The 18,855-nt window shown below is 32.9% G+C and overlaps 1 protein-coding gene across 5 annotated transcripts in view; it reads left to right on the forward strand.

Moving 5' to 3' along the window:
• Nucleotides 1–18,855, forward strand: part of LOC129793286 (band 4.1-like protein 4) — a 45,348-nt gene that overhangs the window by 12,504 nt on the left and 13,989 nt on the right. For all 5 annotated transcript variants that reach the window (XM_055833149.1, XM_055833123.1, XM_055833140.1 and 2 more), the window contains exons 2-6: nt 1,789–2,715; nt 17,564–17,668; nt 17,765–17,987; nt 18,080–18,288; nt 18,386–18,538. In XM_055833149.1, the coding sequence (XP_055689124.1) occupies nt 2,632–2,715; nt 17,564–17,668; nt 17,765–17,987; nt 18,080–18,288; nt 18,386–18,538 (774 nt within the window). In that variant the 5' untranslated portion in view covers nt 1,789–2,631. The remainder of the gene's footprint in view (nt 1–1,788; nt 2,716–17,563; nt 17,669–17,764; nt 17,988–18,079; nt 18,289–18,385; nt 18,539–18,855) is intronic.

The following is an 18,855-nucleotide window of genomic DNA, read 5'->3' on the forward strand; positions in this document are numbered from 1 at the left end:
ACACACTCCGTGATTAAATTGGGTGCTTTCGTGCAAGTGAAGCCATTCCTGTGGAATTTGGGAATTTCATCGGAAGGGTAACTCGAGTTTGGTTGGGAGAAAACCCCCATGAGGGTACGCTACCTCCCACCATATTGCCAAAAATCTGCCCTCCAGGCAAAAACATCCAGTTCACAAATGTATAAATTGTCTCTGTTTATCGCATGTATGTTGTGCAGCGTGAAAAAAAAGAGACATAGTAGTGCTACATAATATAAAACATCATTTTGCAATATTCCAATTCAACAAGACCATTTTTCTGATCTCGTTTGTTGCGTTGAGTTGGAAACATTGCACAAAATGGCACAAGGAGCACAAGATAGAGGACAAACAGCAAGAAAAAAGTATGTGAAGGAAACAAATAAATGTGCAACTGTCAACAGATTTATTCGGGACAATTTGCAACTTATTCGACATTTTATTGCCATCATAGTTGAGGGAACATTTTCTCCAAGTTTGCAGTTACAACTTTTCATGTACTGAACGCCCATGTGACACTGTCAAACATTTTTTGAAGACAACTAACTCTGTGAATTGCATAGTTTAAGGGGGGAAAGAAGTTTGAGATTCGAGTTGGTGAGATATGTAGATTTATTGGATTAATAAGCATTATATTTTTACTTTAATTAATTAGCTTCTGTTGAGCTTTTTTAAAAGTTCAGAAACTACCTATAATCCTGCATTCATAAATTGCATAATAAGTTGGTACCTATTTCAGGAATTTCTGTTACGTATTTGATTAAGAAGAACTTAAGATCTTGGCAAGATCTTCGCAGATCTTGGCGTTGGAATTCTACGAAAATTCAATATAAGGTGTTCTCTTAATTACCAAAAATGAGAAAGCTTTTGTCTTATTAGTTTAATAAAGATGTTGTGTAAATTGCAATTTGCACAACAAAAACTTTAATTTACCTCCATTGATCTATGAAAAAATCATAAAAGGTTTTTTTTGTCAATGAAACTATTATGTTTGGCATTTTAATTTTTTTTTCTAAATGACATTTTATTCAGCTTTTACAACTCAAAAAAATTTGCCAGAATAGAAGAATTATTAAAATATTTTTTTATTTGTAAAGAAAAAACATTCATAGAGAAAACTAATGATGTTTGATTAATTCTCTTTGTATGTATTGATCTCAGGTGATCTTTTAGTTTGTATTCTAATCAACTCTGACATATATTGCCCAAGTCGCCCAGTTGAATACATTGTAGACAGATTGTTTTTAAATCAATCATCGTCATTGTAGATTTGGATTTCTCATTCAAATTCACCTGCTCCGCATTGAGCTTTGTACATTTAAATACACCATCTCAAAAGGAAATATAACAATTCGACAGCAATTGATGATTCTCTGATATATCATTGGAAGGCATCAGTCAGATTTTTGGTGCTATTGTTGGGAAAATGTCAATTTCCTTTTCATATTTAACAAAGAATGATGGGGGAGAATGGTCTTGAAATTGCCATTGAGACGTAATTTCCCCGACATTCTTTTGATCTCACAAATACAGATCAATATTTTACAATATAAAAAACTTATAATTTTTCCTCTCATCCGTATTGCTTGGGATTTTTACTACAGAGAAGCATTTTAGATAGATACATATAGATAATGATGTTTCCTTCTTTTGTACCCTTCCTTCTTCCATTACTTTTGATGAAAAAAAATCAAGCTATTGAAGAAAATATGTATCTTATAGAGAGATTTTTCTTGTAGTATTTACGTCGTCTCTTTCTTGTCATTTCAGGAAATATTTCATACCCCCTCATCATCATCACTGTGAGCAACACGAAGCTTGGGAAAAGGACGACAGCGTCTCCGTGTCTCCTGTTTGTCTTCAGTTGAGACGCATTGGTACATTTATGGGCACTGAAGCATTAATGTCTACCAGACTGTAGTAATACTACCTCTCTTCAGCCTTCTCAACCCTATTCGCAGCATATATATATAACGAAAGACTCCACCATCTGCAAGGCAGTCGGCGCATACATACAGGAGGAGTAATCTCCTTCAGGTGTTGTGTGTGTACACCTCCATGCAGTGTGACAAGGGTAATTGATTACTGGTGACGTGCCCTTCTTACCCTCCCTGTCTGCCACGTGCTCCAATTTTTCACCCTGCAGAAGAATGCGAAGATTGCGGCTGCCGGGGCAAATGGAGATTCCCTGCATCACCTACATTGTCATGCATACATGAATGCGAAGTACATTTTGTCCTTGGCAAGAAAATTGGATGTGATTCAAAAAGAGGAATAATATCCTCTGAAAAAAAAACAAGTGAAAAAGTCTTTTAAGCTATGGTGCCACTGATGCTGCAGTACTCCAATTTTTGAAGTTTTTTCCCTCATTCTCTGATCTCTTTATACTTGCAAACTTCCCAAACTATTCGCATTGCTGACAATATACCCACTGAAATGATTTAAAAGTGAAATTTTAACATTGTTCACCCAATTCAGTATTGATCCAGAGAAAAAAATCTTTTTCTCTCACAAAGTTTTCCCCACATTTCTTGTAAAATGTGTGTAAAAAAGTGAAAAAGTGCATAGAAGAAGAAGTAAAGAGATAAAACTCCCAACACCAACGAAAGTAACATGGATTGCCTTTGTCGCTCATCAAAGGTCATTTCCGTCAGGATTGTCCTGCTCGACGAAACGGACTTCCTCTACGAAATAAAGGTATGTCGTCCTCTTCATTATATACATTATGTACGTACATAGCTCAGTGCAATTAAAACAGTAAAGAAGACCCGCGGGTGCAAATGATTTTCCGCAACAAAAGCAACTTAATTATCTTTTCCTAAAAAGAATTCGTTCGTCCCTATTCATGCAATATCTCCGCAGAAATTTATATTATGAAAAAAGTATCAATGCCGTTGTAAGATTGCGTGTTACCTTCTTTTTCTAATTAATTTTTCGGGGAGCATCATAATGAGTCCAATGGAGCTTTTTCAATGGATTCGAGCTATATATTTTTGAAAGGAAACTTGTAATTTGGCTCTATTGTATTAAATTTCTTTGTTGCACCGCAATGGTTTCGTGATCATATTGAGAGAATAAAAAAGAAATATCTACTCGCAAAGGCAATTGTTCAATCATTCCATAATTGCCGACATATCGTTTAAAAATATTAAACTATTGATTTTCATTTTTATTTTTGGCATTTTAATTGGTCTTCTCTATTTCTCATTGTGGAGGAGAAATCCAAAAGAAGGTAGCATTGAGCTAATAAATTAACCATCTTTTACTATTGAAGATGTGGATCATGTGAACAATGGAATATTTTGGTTTTAATAGGGTGCGATGGGGAAAAATGCGTTATCTATGTATTCATTTATTTGAATTTTTTCAACCAAAATGTAACATAAATGGAATATTTTTTTAAGGAATTTTTTTTTCTACTATTTTTCTCTAGATATGAATTTCTTTAGACAAGAAATTAAATTTTTCCAGACACATAGTATATCCCTAGCTTCCTCTATAATAAATAGAAAGGTTAAAAAGACATTTTTTAGTCGACTTTGTTACAACTTTGAAAATCAAGTCTATTTTACCCAGATTTTCGTATTGCAAAAGCAATTTTTCTTTGTTGATTTTTTGAGCATAAAAAAAGCATAAAATTTTTTTACAGTTGGTTTGATAGATTAAAGGAGAGTTTTAGAAATTTTTAAGCGAGATTTCTAAGAATTTTAATTGAGAATTGATTTTTCTAATAAATTTTGAAGTCAGATTTCTCAAAAATTTCTAGTTCAAATTCAGCGATCAAAAAATCCTTGAAATAAGGATTAAACTTAAACTTTCAAAAATTTTAAGGATTTCTTTGACGCTGAATACAATCCAATATTTAACAAATTTTGGTAAGAATATTTACTTATTTTAAAAATTTTGAATATATTTTCAAGGAAAAATTGAATTTTGAACTTTCAAATTTGAAAATATTTTCTATTTCAATGAAAATACTTAACTGTTTCCGGAATAAATTTCTTTTTTTTTCTCCAAAAATATACATAAAAATAAATCACAAATATGCAGAGATTTTAGTACACGAAGAATATTTTGAGATTTAGGAAAAAAATTCAAAGAGATTTGCAAAGAAATGGATAAAATTGTCTCACGGAGAATTTTCATGTTGGCACGAAGCAGTATGCAATTTGCATCACGTTCTAAAGGAATAAAATGGCACCTCTTTCCTATATATTCCTTCTGCATGAAGTGAGGTGTCTCCTCCTCGTCTTCCTCACCTCAAAGAGGCCAATAAAAGGAAATGCGCGGGATGAGATGTAGGATGAAGGTGAAAAAAAAGAAAGAAAGAGCGAAAAAAGGGTTTTGGATATATTCTCTCTTCAGAGCAATTGTATTGCTATATCGCTCCTCGAATGGCATGTATCCCCATAAAAGATCAAATTTGTTGCTACACCATTGAGATCTGGCATTGGAGATCGTCTTCTCTTTGACTCCAAGCCAGCAATTCCGTGCTGGAGGCACACGGAGAGCTTCTGTGGCCGCTAACAAGAAAAGTGAAAACGACAGGCACGTAGAGCCTCCGATGGTTATGCATTATTGCACCCCCTGGTCGTTTGTTACACACGTTTCTTGTTTAACTTATGCCAGAGTGCTTGACAAGACGTCACGTATATTATAAAATTTTTACCTTTTTTTTCCCCGTGTGGATGCACACCTCTTCTTCCTCTCAACAAAGTGCTCGTTTCCTTTGGATGCATTTAACGATGCCATGCGATTGATTTCAGCGTCATATGCAGAAAGCTTGGGAATGAGTGAGAGTGATAAGAAATGGGCGACATGTAATTGAAAACCCATCCCTGGGTGTCTCTACATATAGCACATAAATTGCACTCCCTTTGAATGGATGACGAGCACAAAAAAGCGAAAAGAGGGGTAATAGCAACAACAACAACAACAAAAATCTCACGGAAATATTGGTTCAGGAGATAACGAGAAAAATTATTACGAAGAGGGGGTGAAGTTTGCAATTAGACGAGCTTTTGAGGACGTGCGTTAAGGTGATGCGATATAGGAAACAGCAAAAAGCCATTAAAATTTAATACCTCATGTCAAAGCTTGTGATTGTTTGAAGAATTTTTTTTTGAGATGACAGTACCCAGATTATTGACTTGATTGTTACCTCCACTTTTGTGCGTCCTCCTTCCCAATATATTATTTTCAAGTTTGACTTTGCCTCGTTTTATGATCCGCCAAAGGTAGACCATAAGACGATGAAAAAAAAAATACTCCGTATAACCTGGTCAATGACATCATCGAAAACCTCTTTGCACACAATCAATCTCTCCTCACTCTATTAGAATACTGACACTCCCCTTTCAGTGCTCAATGATGAGAAGAATGGAGAATTAACAGCACAACAACAAAAACACCATACAACTCAAAATTAGCGCGTTTGAAGAACGAATTAGTCGAGCGTATACCAGGAATGAAGATGAATTAATTCGTCAATATATAGCTGGGAGTTTTCATTACATAATCCCATAGGTAAATGCAGGGAGACTTTTAGAGTGAATCAGAATCAGAGATATTTTGACCCATCGTCATGCTATCTGCACTTTCCGATGCAATTACGGATCATTGAATTTATATATATTTATTCCCGCGTGCTCAGTGGTTTGTAACTGTGAGATTGAATAACTCACATGAGCACTACGTATTGCTGAACCTCCAATGCCGCAACATATACGGGAATTTAGAACTTCCACACACCGCACTGTTCTACATATATTCCCAATGTTATGGGTTTTTAAATATTCTGTTTTAGCATTTGGGTTGAATGAAAGAAAGAATTTTCTGTAAAAGCATCTCGAATTTCCATGATCAATTTGAATTTATAGTGCTAAAACATGTGGTGCCTCTTTGTGTTTCGAGAATTTTTAACATTTTATTTAAAAATAAACACTTTTGGCGATTTTAAAATTTAGAGTAGATTGGGGCAGTTTTTTGAATTTTTTTTAAATAAATATTCGTTTTGGGAAACCACGGTTATGAAACCAGATAAGGGTTTAGGAAACCCTTAAGATGTTTTTTCTTTTAACATTTAACGTTTGTATACTTAGCTGAACAAATCCTATTAAAATTTAAAATAATTGCAATTAATTTAATAAAAAAAATATTAACCCTGTCATGCCCATTGGGTTATATGCTGACTCAAACAATAAACGTTATATATTCCTGAATTATAATATTTTTTTCCAATTTAGAAAATCTTTAATTTCTGCGGTTTTAATACAATATTAAAGCATTAATATAATTTTCATTTGACACTAACTAAAATATTCTACAATTGCTATGAATTGAGAAAATAATCAACATTAGGCGTCTACTCCTTTTTCGAGAAAACACGTCGAATGTTTCCCAGCGCTTTTCCGAGCAATGGCTACAGTTTTCACAAAACTTTGATTATATTCCTTGCAGGCTGCATAAAACTCTTTTATTTTTTCAATTTTTCATTCGGGCGAGAAAGGGTTAACTAAACAAGAAATAAAGCAATCCCCAAAAATCATTAATCAGGAAAAGCTCTAAAAGCGTAAAGTTAAAAATCATATTTAGGTTGAGTGAGTTAATTTAATGAATTGTTCAAAATCTCATGATGAGAATCTTTTCAAAAAATAAAACTTGAAAAAAAGATAAACATTTTTGGTATGTTGTATGCGCGGTTAAATAACATTAAGGAGATTGAGATAATATTTTTATTTGGGTTGGATTTCAAAAGTCGTTTGTACATTCTCTTGAACTGGACCAGTCAAGTGTTGACCATCATCTGCGTTGAGGACTTCTCATTCGTCTTAAATAGTATTCTTCTTTATATAGAAATGAGCTCTATCTAGAATTTCAAGTACTGCGGTCACTTGAATATTTAAAACCACGAGTAAACAAAAAAGTGTGGTAGAAAAATTTGGTAGAGTATAACCGATGTGTTTGTTTTTTGACGGAGTGTGCTCTCTTTGGTTCTTTTTGTTGGTCAACTGTTTCCAATCGTTCACATTCTCTTGAAATTCTCAATTCTTCAATTGTTCTTCTCTTGATGACCATATCCTCTCAAATATATCTTCTTCAGATTTCTATACCGTTTCTGCACGTATATACGTTAAGTTAGGAGTCAGATCTCTTTCTATTTCCTTTTTTCTTGAGGAATTAAATTTATTTAAAAGTTCCCTAATATAGGAAGACTTCGTCATATTGAAGCTATCAAGGTTATCATAGGTCTTGGTGTGAATTGCTACTAAAACACTATATGCTACATCACAACATTGTTCCTTGTTCTTGTCTTACAATCTCGCAAAGTTGTTGCTGTGAAAAAAAAACCTATTCATCCTGCAACTTTGGTTTTTTGGGATGATTTATGTGCATATTGTTTTCTCGTGATGAAAGAATGGATAAACCTCTATTTTCGTGTTACTGCAAAATGCACAGTAAAATATCTCCATATACATATATGAATATCTCGCGGGAGAGAGAATTGTGCTGCAGAGCCAAAGTAATTGTGAAGATTGAATCATCAAATGCAAGAAATGCATCTTGCTGAGGTAACGAAATAATACCAGCTGACGAGGAAAAGAAAAACCACTGTTGTTTATAGCCCGTGAATATATCCGGAAGATTGCGTGAACTGATATTTTTACACGAGGGAGCACACACCATCCTATAATGGCACAAGTGTGTGAAAATTCCTCGGCGAACTCATGAGAATACCAATGGTTAACATAAGAAAATGTCTATAATTTCCGATTTAAATTATCTTATTAAACTCGTTTTCACATCTCATTTATTTAATTGATTCGATTCGATTGTTCAATAATACGCCGAAGACATCGCGCGGGGATTGAATTGTGTGTACCGCAGCGATTACATATAACAAAAGATGTATGTTTGTACGAACCTCCACAGCACCAGGGGTATTATATACAAAGAAAATTGCCATGAACATAAATCATAATAAAAGCACTCTCTGGCTCACCGGACTTTTGCTTGCTTTTGATGTTCACGTTAATGTATTATTACATAAAGTATAGCACATAATAAATGGTATTTTAATAAAATAAATATCATGTATGTTTGAGTGAGCAAATTACGATGGTCATATACATTGCACATTACAAGGAAAACCTTCTTTTTTTCATAAATATGTCTCGACTTTCAGGTGAAAAAAAATCACCTCAAACATGGAACTTCAAATTAACGTCTCAAATTCCTTAAGTATTCACTTTTTTTTGCCGCTGCTGCTGCAGCTTTCCGCAAAATACTATCGTCGTGTGACTTTATGGTAAAATCAGCTCATTTATGACCATCACAGTACTCAAACGTTTTGACACTTTTTTTGTCAGCTCCAACACGCTGCTGTTTTTGTGTGAACGCGCGCAAAATTTAATGTGAGAGACATTGAAATATATTTTGGTTGCCTTTGAGTCTGCGTCAAGGTGAAATTTTAAGCCGATTCACCTGAATTCCACCTCAAAAAGGTGCTTAGAGTTGCATTACAAAAGTACCGCCGCGCTTTTTGCACGCGCGCACTTTTGAATTTTCCTTTAAGGAAAGTACAAAAAGATAAATAATGTATAATGGCATATTGGAGAACAAAACTTGATTGATTATTGAGAAATCAATTGGTATTCTCGCATTTGATCAATGCCAGGTGGGAGGCTAAGATGACGTGAAGATTGAAATAGCAAGTCATTCTCTCTCGACATAAGAGCATATCATCTATTTTGAAAAGGGATCTATCACAAAAAAAAAACTAATTGAGCTTCAATCTTATTAATAAAAAAAATCTCTATTAATTTGCATTTGTAGTTGTATTAATTGCCCGGAAACATGAACAAAGCGTTTCGTGTTTTTTTTATTTATCTGTTTTTGCCAACTCTTAATTATCTGTCATGAAAATGGGGAAAAAATATAAAATAAAAGCATCCTAATTATATATTTGTGAGAAATTTCGTAGACTTCTTGACAGAAAAAAAAATCCAAACAAGGTGTGAACATTATGGAATGAATTGCGTACAAAAAGTGAGTGAGAAAAACTCTTAAGACAACAATAAAATGAAAGAAAAGGAATTGCAAAGATTTCTTTTAAACCTTGTTTCAATGTAGTGTACAACATAATAGAATTATCTATATAGTCTTTCAAAATAAGGAATGGTTAAATCCCCAACCTTTTTATGCTCTCGAGGTTACCTTGTTTTAGCAATAAATCTAGATCTAATTTAATTTAACGATTAAATTAAAAGCAAAAACTCTTAGAAAGACAATGAAAGTAATTAAAAAATAATCAAGAAAAATCTCGATGAAAGAAAAACTTGCAAGGTTGAATTTCTGCTATATAATCCTCTAAATTAGAAAAAAAATTCGGTTTTCCCAAAAAGAACTTTGAGAACACAAAAAAGCATAAGTCTGGAATTTATTGTTCATTAATTTCTCATCCATAAATCCATATTATGTATTTCCTTATTTTTATTTAAACCTTTTAACGAAAAAAAATATCTAAAAGATCACTAGATAGTGTTGATTTATGTAATTATGATTATTTAAATATGTAAAATAAAAGCCAGGGCTATACTCCACGCGTATGGCGCATTTGCGAAAAAAAAGCTCCAGAGAAGACAATAAAAGGAATTCAATTAGTATGCCATTGAAGTTGAAAATATTAAATTAAATTATATTTTGCTAATCCACTATCTGGGTATGATAAAAAATATAGATGGAAATTGAAATTGCCTTCGGGAAAATGTATTCCAATCGCTCCAATGCTGTGGCCATATTTTAATGAAATATGCACCGAAAATTCTTCATGTGGAATTTACAATAAATTTAAATATTGCATTTCGATTATTTCGACAATTTCCCATTTATTTGTCCCAACGAGGCATATATAAATTATTTTTGGAACATATGAATATATACATAAGTGCGTGGGGATTAATTAAAAATTATCTATATAGAAGTGAATAATTAATATTATCTGTCATAAAGAAATAAAATTGCTAAATATCGCTAAAATCTCCCCATTAATTGCAAACACATACTGAAATTGTTATTTTGCATAACAAAGTTGTGTTACCGAAGGTATAAAAGGCTCATTAAAAATGTTCTCTCACTATGGGGTCGTTGAGGCATTTAATAACATATAATGTACTCTCCAGTGGAGCTAGACGAAGAATACACCACCATGGAGTTCCCGCGTATTATGCTGAAGGAGTGCGTTCTATCTGCTGGTTTTACGTACATAGCTGTTTTTCTAAAATGTAATGCGGAGCATTAAAAATTAATTACTATAGCCACCAATTAGAAACATTGAAAGGAACATAAATCATTTACCGTTCTCCGGAAGCTAAATTATTACGAAAAAAAGCGAAGTAACAGACACGATGTGACTCACAGAGGGCAAAATGCTTTGACAGAGAGACATCTCTCACCATTTTTCACTTTGCCTCATTATTAATGATGATAAATTCTTGATAAAATTAATTTGCAAATTGTGGGAAGGTGTAGGTGCGGCTCTTTCTCATGAACTACCACAATTGACTTTGCTACTTTTGCTTCCATGTCAATGTGCTCCCATCTCAACAACACTTCCACATCACTTCATAATCAGGTGGTTTTCCTCTTGTGTGGATAATATTTTCACTTTTGGGTGGAGTAATTAAAACAATATCAGTGGTATTATCATAACTTTTATGATTCTTATGGGTTTTTGAAGCTTTTGTTAACGGTTATCGGAGATAGAAACTTGACTAAAACAAATTGCGAAAATTAATTAATTTAGAATGAATCTGGAAATTAGTTTAGTTTTTTTTCTTTGAGGCGTGAAAAATTTGAACGCTTTCCCAATGTTTATTCTTGTGCAATTTTCCCAAAATTAAAGCTTAAAAGCTCTGAAACAAATATAAGCTTTTTGTGAAATAAATTATTCTTTTCAAATAATTCTATGAAATTAGGTATAATTTAATCCATCTATTCACAATATTATTAATTTGAATTACAAATTACGATTCATTTCACATAATATTTTACTAAAATTTAATTGTAAATATATATTATTTTATAAGTTTTTCATTTGTAAAATAGATACCTATTTATTTTTTTTAGGAATTAATTTAAATGCCAGAGGAAATAGAATTTAAACTGATTTTAATTAAAATCGTATAATGTTATACGATATGTACCTATTGTATATAATTTATGTAATATGTAATGCATAATGATATGTACTTTGTAATGAAATTAAAACTAATGTGAATTTTCCGGGGAAATTTAATTCTTTAATGAATGTGAGATTTTTATAGAAATGAATTTAATTAAATGAAATTTTGTGGTCTTTTTAGGTTTAGGGTTTTATCAGATATTTTTGGGAAAACTCTGTATAAAAATTAGCTGACGGTCTGTAAATTTTGAAAATTCCTCTACATGCAGTAACAATAAACCACCAAAGTAACACAAAAGGGTTAATTTAGAAAAATTATGAAGGTACCGCTACGCAATAAAATAGAAAAACTTGTCGTGAAGTTTTCCAAGAAAGTTTTTATCTATGTGTTTATCTGCTTAACAGTCACCATTCGCTATATGTATATGCAAGATTTTTATGAGTGTCTTTGAATTCTTAGAGTGCATTTCCCTTTGGAATTTATTTATTATTATCTTTTTTTTTCCTTGGCTCGCAACAAAAAGTGTGAAAATTCCAGGACCTCACGTAAGAATTAACAGCTCATGCGACCACACCCTTAGTGCATTAATGATGTTTTTGCGTATATGATTCTTCAGAAAGGTGGTGAGAGCAAAATGTATTTATGTACTTTAATAATAAATGTACAGAAGAGCTATAAAACCTTTTTACGACCCCCAAGGCTTCTACGAGACAGAGAGAACTTTTGCTTTGTTCCTTTGGTCGTGTGTATCTCCTTTCGCCTTCGCAATATGGTCAATATAAATTTCTTATATTGAATATGGTATTATTACATGGCCCTCTCTGTGGTGGTTGTGCAATGGATATACATATTTTTTGAAGAATATACAATATGAATAAATAATATGCGATATTTATACAATTTTCATTTCTTTTGTCCCGTCCAACATTTATCTTACACTGCATGGTCATTTATTATGCAAATGCACCACTAATTGACGGCTATTGTGTGTGAGTCAGAGACCAATAGCCGCAGAAAATCAATCAAAAATCACATTAAATTCTCCCATTATCCACCCCAGATTAATATGAGAAATCACGATAAAGCTGTAAGACTTACGGTTATGCACCGCTTTACAGCAGCATAAATTCTTCCTACGCAATTAAAAACAAAAAAAAACTCTTTTATTTAAAAGGAAAAAAAAAGCTTTTGATATTAAAGAATAGGCAAAAGGTGGAGAACTATCTAAGGAATTTTTGCCCATAGTTTTTGATTAATTTAGCCAAATATTGTACGTCTCTGGGTACAAAGGCATCAACATGAAATGTGATGGCTGAGATGATTAATTTTTGGTTTGCTTGCAGAGAACGTTGTTAAATTGGTTTGTCAAAAGTTAACTCACAACATATGTCTTTTACTCTCTGCGCATACATTTGTTCAAATATGTACGGTACATACATAGCATTTCATAACATTTGAGCTATGGCAATTGTAAGCACACACTTATTAGTACTCGATATATCATTCTACTTGCAAACAATATTGTAATAAAAGCATACACATACCCCAATGTCGGAATATGATATGCTGCTATAGGGTTGACAGACGTTACAACTTCCCTACACTCAACTTTACAATTGAACCACACAATTTATGTAAATGGAAAAATTGTGCTCCACTTGCTCTTCCAATTACGCTACAATGTATCCTCGTAGAATACAAAGCACTTACTGTTATATATGTATAGAAAGTTTATATGCCAATTATGTTTTAAAAAGTTTATTAATGATGAAAATTTCACAAATAGGAAATTCAAATTAAAATGTAATGGAAAATGTAAGGAGTATGGAGGAGAAAAGGGAAAATTAATCAATTTTCTATTAGAGAACTCATGAAATAGTACGTTATTCATTTAAATAAATTGTATGTTTCTCCTATACAATTTTATTTAAAGAAGAAGATTCTGAAAAAATTTCGTAATAGTAATTTATAATTCATTTTAATTTACGTCAATTTGTGTCTTATCTTATTGCTTACGTGAAAGGCTAAGGATAATATTATGCATTTCCAAGTTTTCCTTTAACCCAAATTTGTTCAATTAACTATGAGTACCTACACTCGGAAAAATTCCTTTTATTGATTGTAAGTTCTGAGAAAAGAGATGAGAATGTTATGTTTTCCAAACAGTTTAAAGAATTCGATTAAAGGAAGAATTTAAAAACTTTTGACTTTTTCCTAGACAAATTGTCTAGCCAGAATTTCAGAAAATTTTAAATAATTTCTAGGCATATTTAGTTTAAATTATACTATATTTTCAAGATTTTTATCTTCTTCCTCAGGTTTCAATTTAAATAAACATTTTCGACAATTTCGAAACTTCTTCTACAACGGAATGAAAGACTTAACGTATTTTCTCACAATAACTACTTACTTGTCAATGACATGCCCCCTATGTTATTAACCTATATACGATATTTTTTACCTCATGCCAAAAAACGAATCTAATGACGTAAAGTAGGTACTTAGAATTAACGACAGTTGCTACAATAATCGAGTAAGTAAAAAAAAATAACCTTGATTACGTTTTTTTGGTTATTTGTTTCTAACAAAACATAAGAAAGTTATTCAGCTGATATTCAATTACTTTTCCTCATACTTCTAATACTTAAAAAGTAAATAAAATAGAAAAATTGAAACATTCACAAAAAGTTTAAATCCAAAGCTAAATATTTATTTTCATAAGATAAATTCGAAAAATGAAAAATCATAATCTTCATCAAAAGATCTCTTCCCTCAAGTTAACGAAAAGTTTTCATTAAAATAACATTTCTTCATGTTCCTCCTTTTCAGTTGTATACGTTGCTTGAGCTTATCGTGTATATAATTACATTTTAAATTGATTTACTTTCAATTTCCAGTTCAGTAGGAAATATGACTTATACTGCATATCTGTATACTATATAAAGAAAATCAACGTCTTAAATTGTACTTCCTAACTCCATTTAAGATTCTAACGAAGCCAATAATTCTGGTTCACATGAAGCAATTTCCGAATTGTGCTTACACAGCCATGAGCGATGGTGGTATGAAGGAGATTTATGTACATATTTCATACGTGGGAGTGTTTTTATGTGCAGCAGAAAGCTTAGGTGACGACGATGTGATTTTTATGTTAACATTTTTTTTACAAGTCTTCCGTTCATTCATCTATATATGTATAAAAATAATTCAACAATTGCAGAGGGAGACTGTTCATAAATAATACAGTGTGGTGGGAAGTTTAATGCACAATGTGGAACTAATCGTACTCACATTTTACCTTTATGGCCTTTTTTATACACACACAATATCTTAAAATTTGCAACAGGTCGACATAGAGGAATAAATTTTTTGATTTTAATTACATCGTAAATCAAATGTACAATTTATAGTTTTCCATTATCTCGTCTATTGTGAGCTCACAGATAACTTTTTTTTATACTATTTATATATTTATATTTACCTTTATACATCCTTTTAGAGGTATGTATACACTACACATATACTGCCAATGTAATACTTCATTAATTTATTTATTTTAACTTACTTTGGTAATTTTGTAGGTGGATCTTGCAAAGTTGAATATATGTTGTAAAATATTTTAATGCTGTGAGTACTAAAGCCTATTTTGCAGGGAATTAAATTCTTCCTTTAGACACATAAAGAACCTATATGGGATTTTTGAAGCATAAATCAATTCTTACTTTAATGGTTATTCTATACACGCAATTTACAATTACCGTGTACACAATCAATGAAAGCCTCCAAAGACCCTCGAGCATTAACTCCTAAAAGAACTTACGGTGAGACGATGTTTTTGAAACTTTCAGCACAGTGCTTTTTGTAGCATTAGACAAAAATAGATAAATTCTTTTTGCGCGATTCTTCTCTTCTCGTAAACTAAATTTTGTACAAAAGACATAAAACTGTTTAAGGTTCTAAAGCCACCCCCACATGTTACTCTTCTTCAGTAAATGTTAACCTGCCAAAGAGTGAAGATCCCATAAAAAATTTTAAAAAGCTCTCCTTCCTCCGATAAATATTCTAGAGGCTGTGATGATTTAAAAAAAAAGTGGTCGGTATTTTCTTCGGCGTTGAATGTAAAAAATAAATTACCCATAAAAGTCTTTGTATACAGAGGAGTCAGTGCTCTATTGAGAATATTATGCTCACATGTATGAGTCGAAACATGGGGAAATTGTATTGCGAGTCGCGTTCCAGTGCAATTACTCGAGACAACCAGGCGTCTCCACTTTTCAATTTGCTACTTTCTCGTGTCTGTTTCTATCAATTACCCAGTGAATGTGTAACATAGCCCTGTAAATCCCAATTAATCTCGCTGTGGGGGCAATTTAAGCGAGATACCGGTGAGATTCGACTGACGAGATATGTCACTTAAGTAGATTTGCCAGGGAATAATTTACGATCAATGAGCCGCCCCTAGTGTATTCCGCGCCAGTGTGTGGATGCTGAGGTGAAGTTCGCTCCCTTCACAGTAGGAATGTAACTAAATGATATATGAGGTAGCGCGTCTCTAAAATGCACACAAAGATTCTTCATTGAGAGTCCCCATATAGGCGAGTCATTCGCACATGCAACAGACGCTGGGTAATTTGAAATTTCTATTAAAATTTCAATTAAGTTTCCACTAAATGAAAATCTTCTGATTCTTCTCACTCACTGCATGATCTCCATCCAACTCTACACCACACGTATTCTCTTTGCACCTTTACGGTGTATGCCACGTAGCGGAGAACCTTTTCTCATATTAATGGGAACTTTGACTTATATCTCTGCACCACTGTTCAGCAATTAAATAAATATTGTTCTCTAACACGTCACTGCTGAAATGCTATAGAACTTTAATGCAGAAGCGATATACCCATTACTCTGTAGTTTTGCTACAAAATATCTCCTTGAGAAATTGTAGAAATACATATAGTATTGCTTATGGCGCATAGAGAATTTTCTATATATAATAAATTTCTACATATATGTATATATATTTGTATGTACCTTTAACTAAAGGTGCTCATCAGTGTTGCACACACGAATGATAAATCTTAATTAATTGCATCAAGGGGAGAATTTGTATTCATTTCTGTTTCAACTCATTCCACGACTGGTGGCTGTCACTAATGATGATACTGCATCATAAATCAGTCGTCGATCACGAAAACGTTACTTTAGTGTCGTATATAGTGTAACAGATATTCTGGGATTATAATGCAAATTCGTGCATATCATTCTTCACCGTATATGACATGGGAAATTGGCGTTTATTTGAGGTGCGGGTTACGCAAATTTATTAATTACCTGCAAAACCACTCGACCCACGACATTGGATGATTTACTTGTTCACGACTTCAATTGGCGGCAAAACTTCCCAGAGAGAAGCACCTTTTTGGTTTACCAGTCATCTCGCCAGAGATTTATTTGTTTGGTATTCCATTAATTAAAATCCTGAAAATTACATAAAATCAAACAAAATCACGAAGGGGAATTTCAAAAGCTGAGAATGAGTTAAAATTGGCACCTCACTGGCACGAATATAGTGCAAAATTTATGAACTACATTGGGGTTTCGGAGTATAAACAAAATGCATTGCTTTGTGATAACGAACAAATGTTTTAAAATTATTATATTTGATGGACAAATTGTAAAAGCTTTATGAAGCTTTTAAGATGACTTGAAAAATATTTTTTTTTATGGAAATTAGAAGCTTTTTCTGATATTTTTCAATTTATTTTTAAGATAATTTAATAATTTTTTAGGTTTAGTTTTATTGTCCTAAATCTTTATTTCAAAGCTTCTTATGCTCTTTGAATGACAAAACAGATTTTTTTTGCAAATTTTCCAATCTTGAATTTCGCTAGCTTAATCGTGAAAGCTCCTTATCGACTTAACCGTTTAACAATTTAACCCTTGATTTGTAATTTCTTTCCCCATTTTGGGGCTAATAGTTACACATTAAGGGAATAGGTTCCAAAGCTTCTTTAAGACAGAATTCTTAATTAGACCTATAATGAAAAATATTTCAACGCGATAAATACATACAGATTGAGAGATTCTTAGACATAATTTTATCAGAAATCTTCTCTCATACGAACCCGTACTGTATGTAATTTATATCATTAATAAAATTATTTCACGAAGAGAAATTCTTCTTAAATTCTTTGCATTTAATTTTGTGAGTTCAACATTTTGATTTATGAGGTCGAAACTCGGTTTTAAGTTAATGTGAGAACTAAAACCATTTAAATTGCAAAAAGAAATGTGAATGAACTATTATATAGATGTAAGAACCATCCAAATTTCTCATGCTTCACTTTCTTCTCATGCAGGATGATCTCCAGGGACAAGCTCTACTGGATGTGATATTCTCACGCCTCAATCTCATGGAGACGGCGTATTTTGGCATTAGATACTTGGACCAGGAAAATCAAACTGTAAGTATTTGTCGTTACTTCTCTTGGTTGGTTTGGTTTTGGGGTTTTCTAAAATTGAAAAGCCATGTCACTAAACCACATCCACCCCCTATATAGCACTGGTTGGATCCTCAGGCTCGGATATCCCGCCAACTGAAGGGATGCTGCGAGCCGTACGATTTGTATTTCGGTGTGAAATTCTATGCTGCGGATCCGTGCAAGTTGTTGGAGGAGATTACAAGGTACCAACTATTTCTGCAAGTTAAGCAGGATGTACTGCAGGGGCGTCTCCCGGTGTCGTTTGAATTGGCGGCTGAACTTGGTGCATATGTTGTACAATGTGAGAGATATTTGACTCTTCTCTAACCACTTGTATATGATGTTGTGCAAAACCACATGGCTTAACCAACTTTCCCCGAAAACTCTTTTTAGCTGAGCTGGGGGATTACGATTCCAGACGCCATTCACCGGGGTATGTGTCAGAATTTCGGCTTCTCTCGAATCAGACGAGAGAACTTGAGAGTCGTGTAGCAGAATTACACCAACAACTCAAGGGGTTGTCACCCTCGGCGGCGGAACTCAATTACTTGGACAAGGTTAAATGGCACGACATGTACGGTGTTGATTTGCATCCCGTCTTGGTAATTTGAGTCTTTTCTCCTCCCTCTTTTGTGTGTGTTTCGCTACAAGAAGAACATTGTCGCTAATACCAATTATTCTGCTTCGCCGAAAAAACAGGGGGAAGACAGTGTGGAGTATTTCCTGGGATTAACACCGAGTGGCATTGTTGTGTTGCGGAATAAGACTACAGTTGCACACTACTACTGGCCACGAATTGCAAAAGTCTACTTCAAAGGAAAATACTTTATGCTGCGGGTTTGTGATAAAAATGTAAGTTTCCTCCCCTAAGAGAAATGGGACGTTTGTTAATTTTTATTTTTTAATTGACCCGGAAACAACTCCTTAATTGTTGGGTATTTAAATGCAGGTGCTCTTAAACTTATGTTAAAATTAGTATCAATATAAAAAATGATATTCGGCATAAATTAGCATAATGTTGTAATTTTATGACGTGTGTGCCAAAGTTCTAAAATGAGCATACATATTTTTAAAGAAAGGGTTCGAATTTACAAATCCTAACACTTTTTTTTTTAAATTGTTAATTGAATTTTCTTTAAACAAATTCTTTTGTTAAAAATAATTTAAAA

This window comes from Lutzomyia longipalpis, chromosome 1 (genome assembly GCF_024334085.1).
Source record: "Lutzomyia longipalpis isolate SR_M1_2022 chromosome 1, ASM2433408v1".
NCBI lineage: Eukaryota > Metazoa > Arthropoda > Insecta > Diptera > Psychodidae > Lutzomyia > Lutzomyia longipalpis.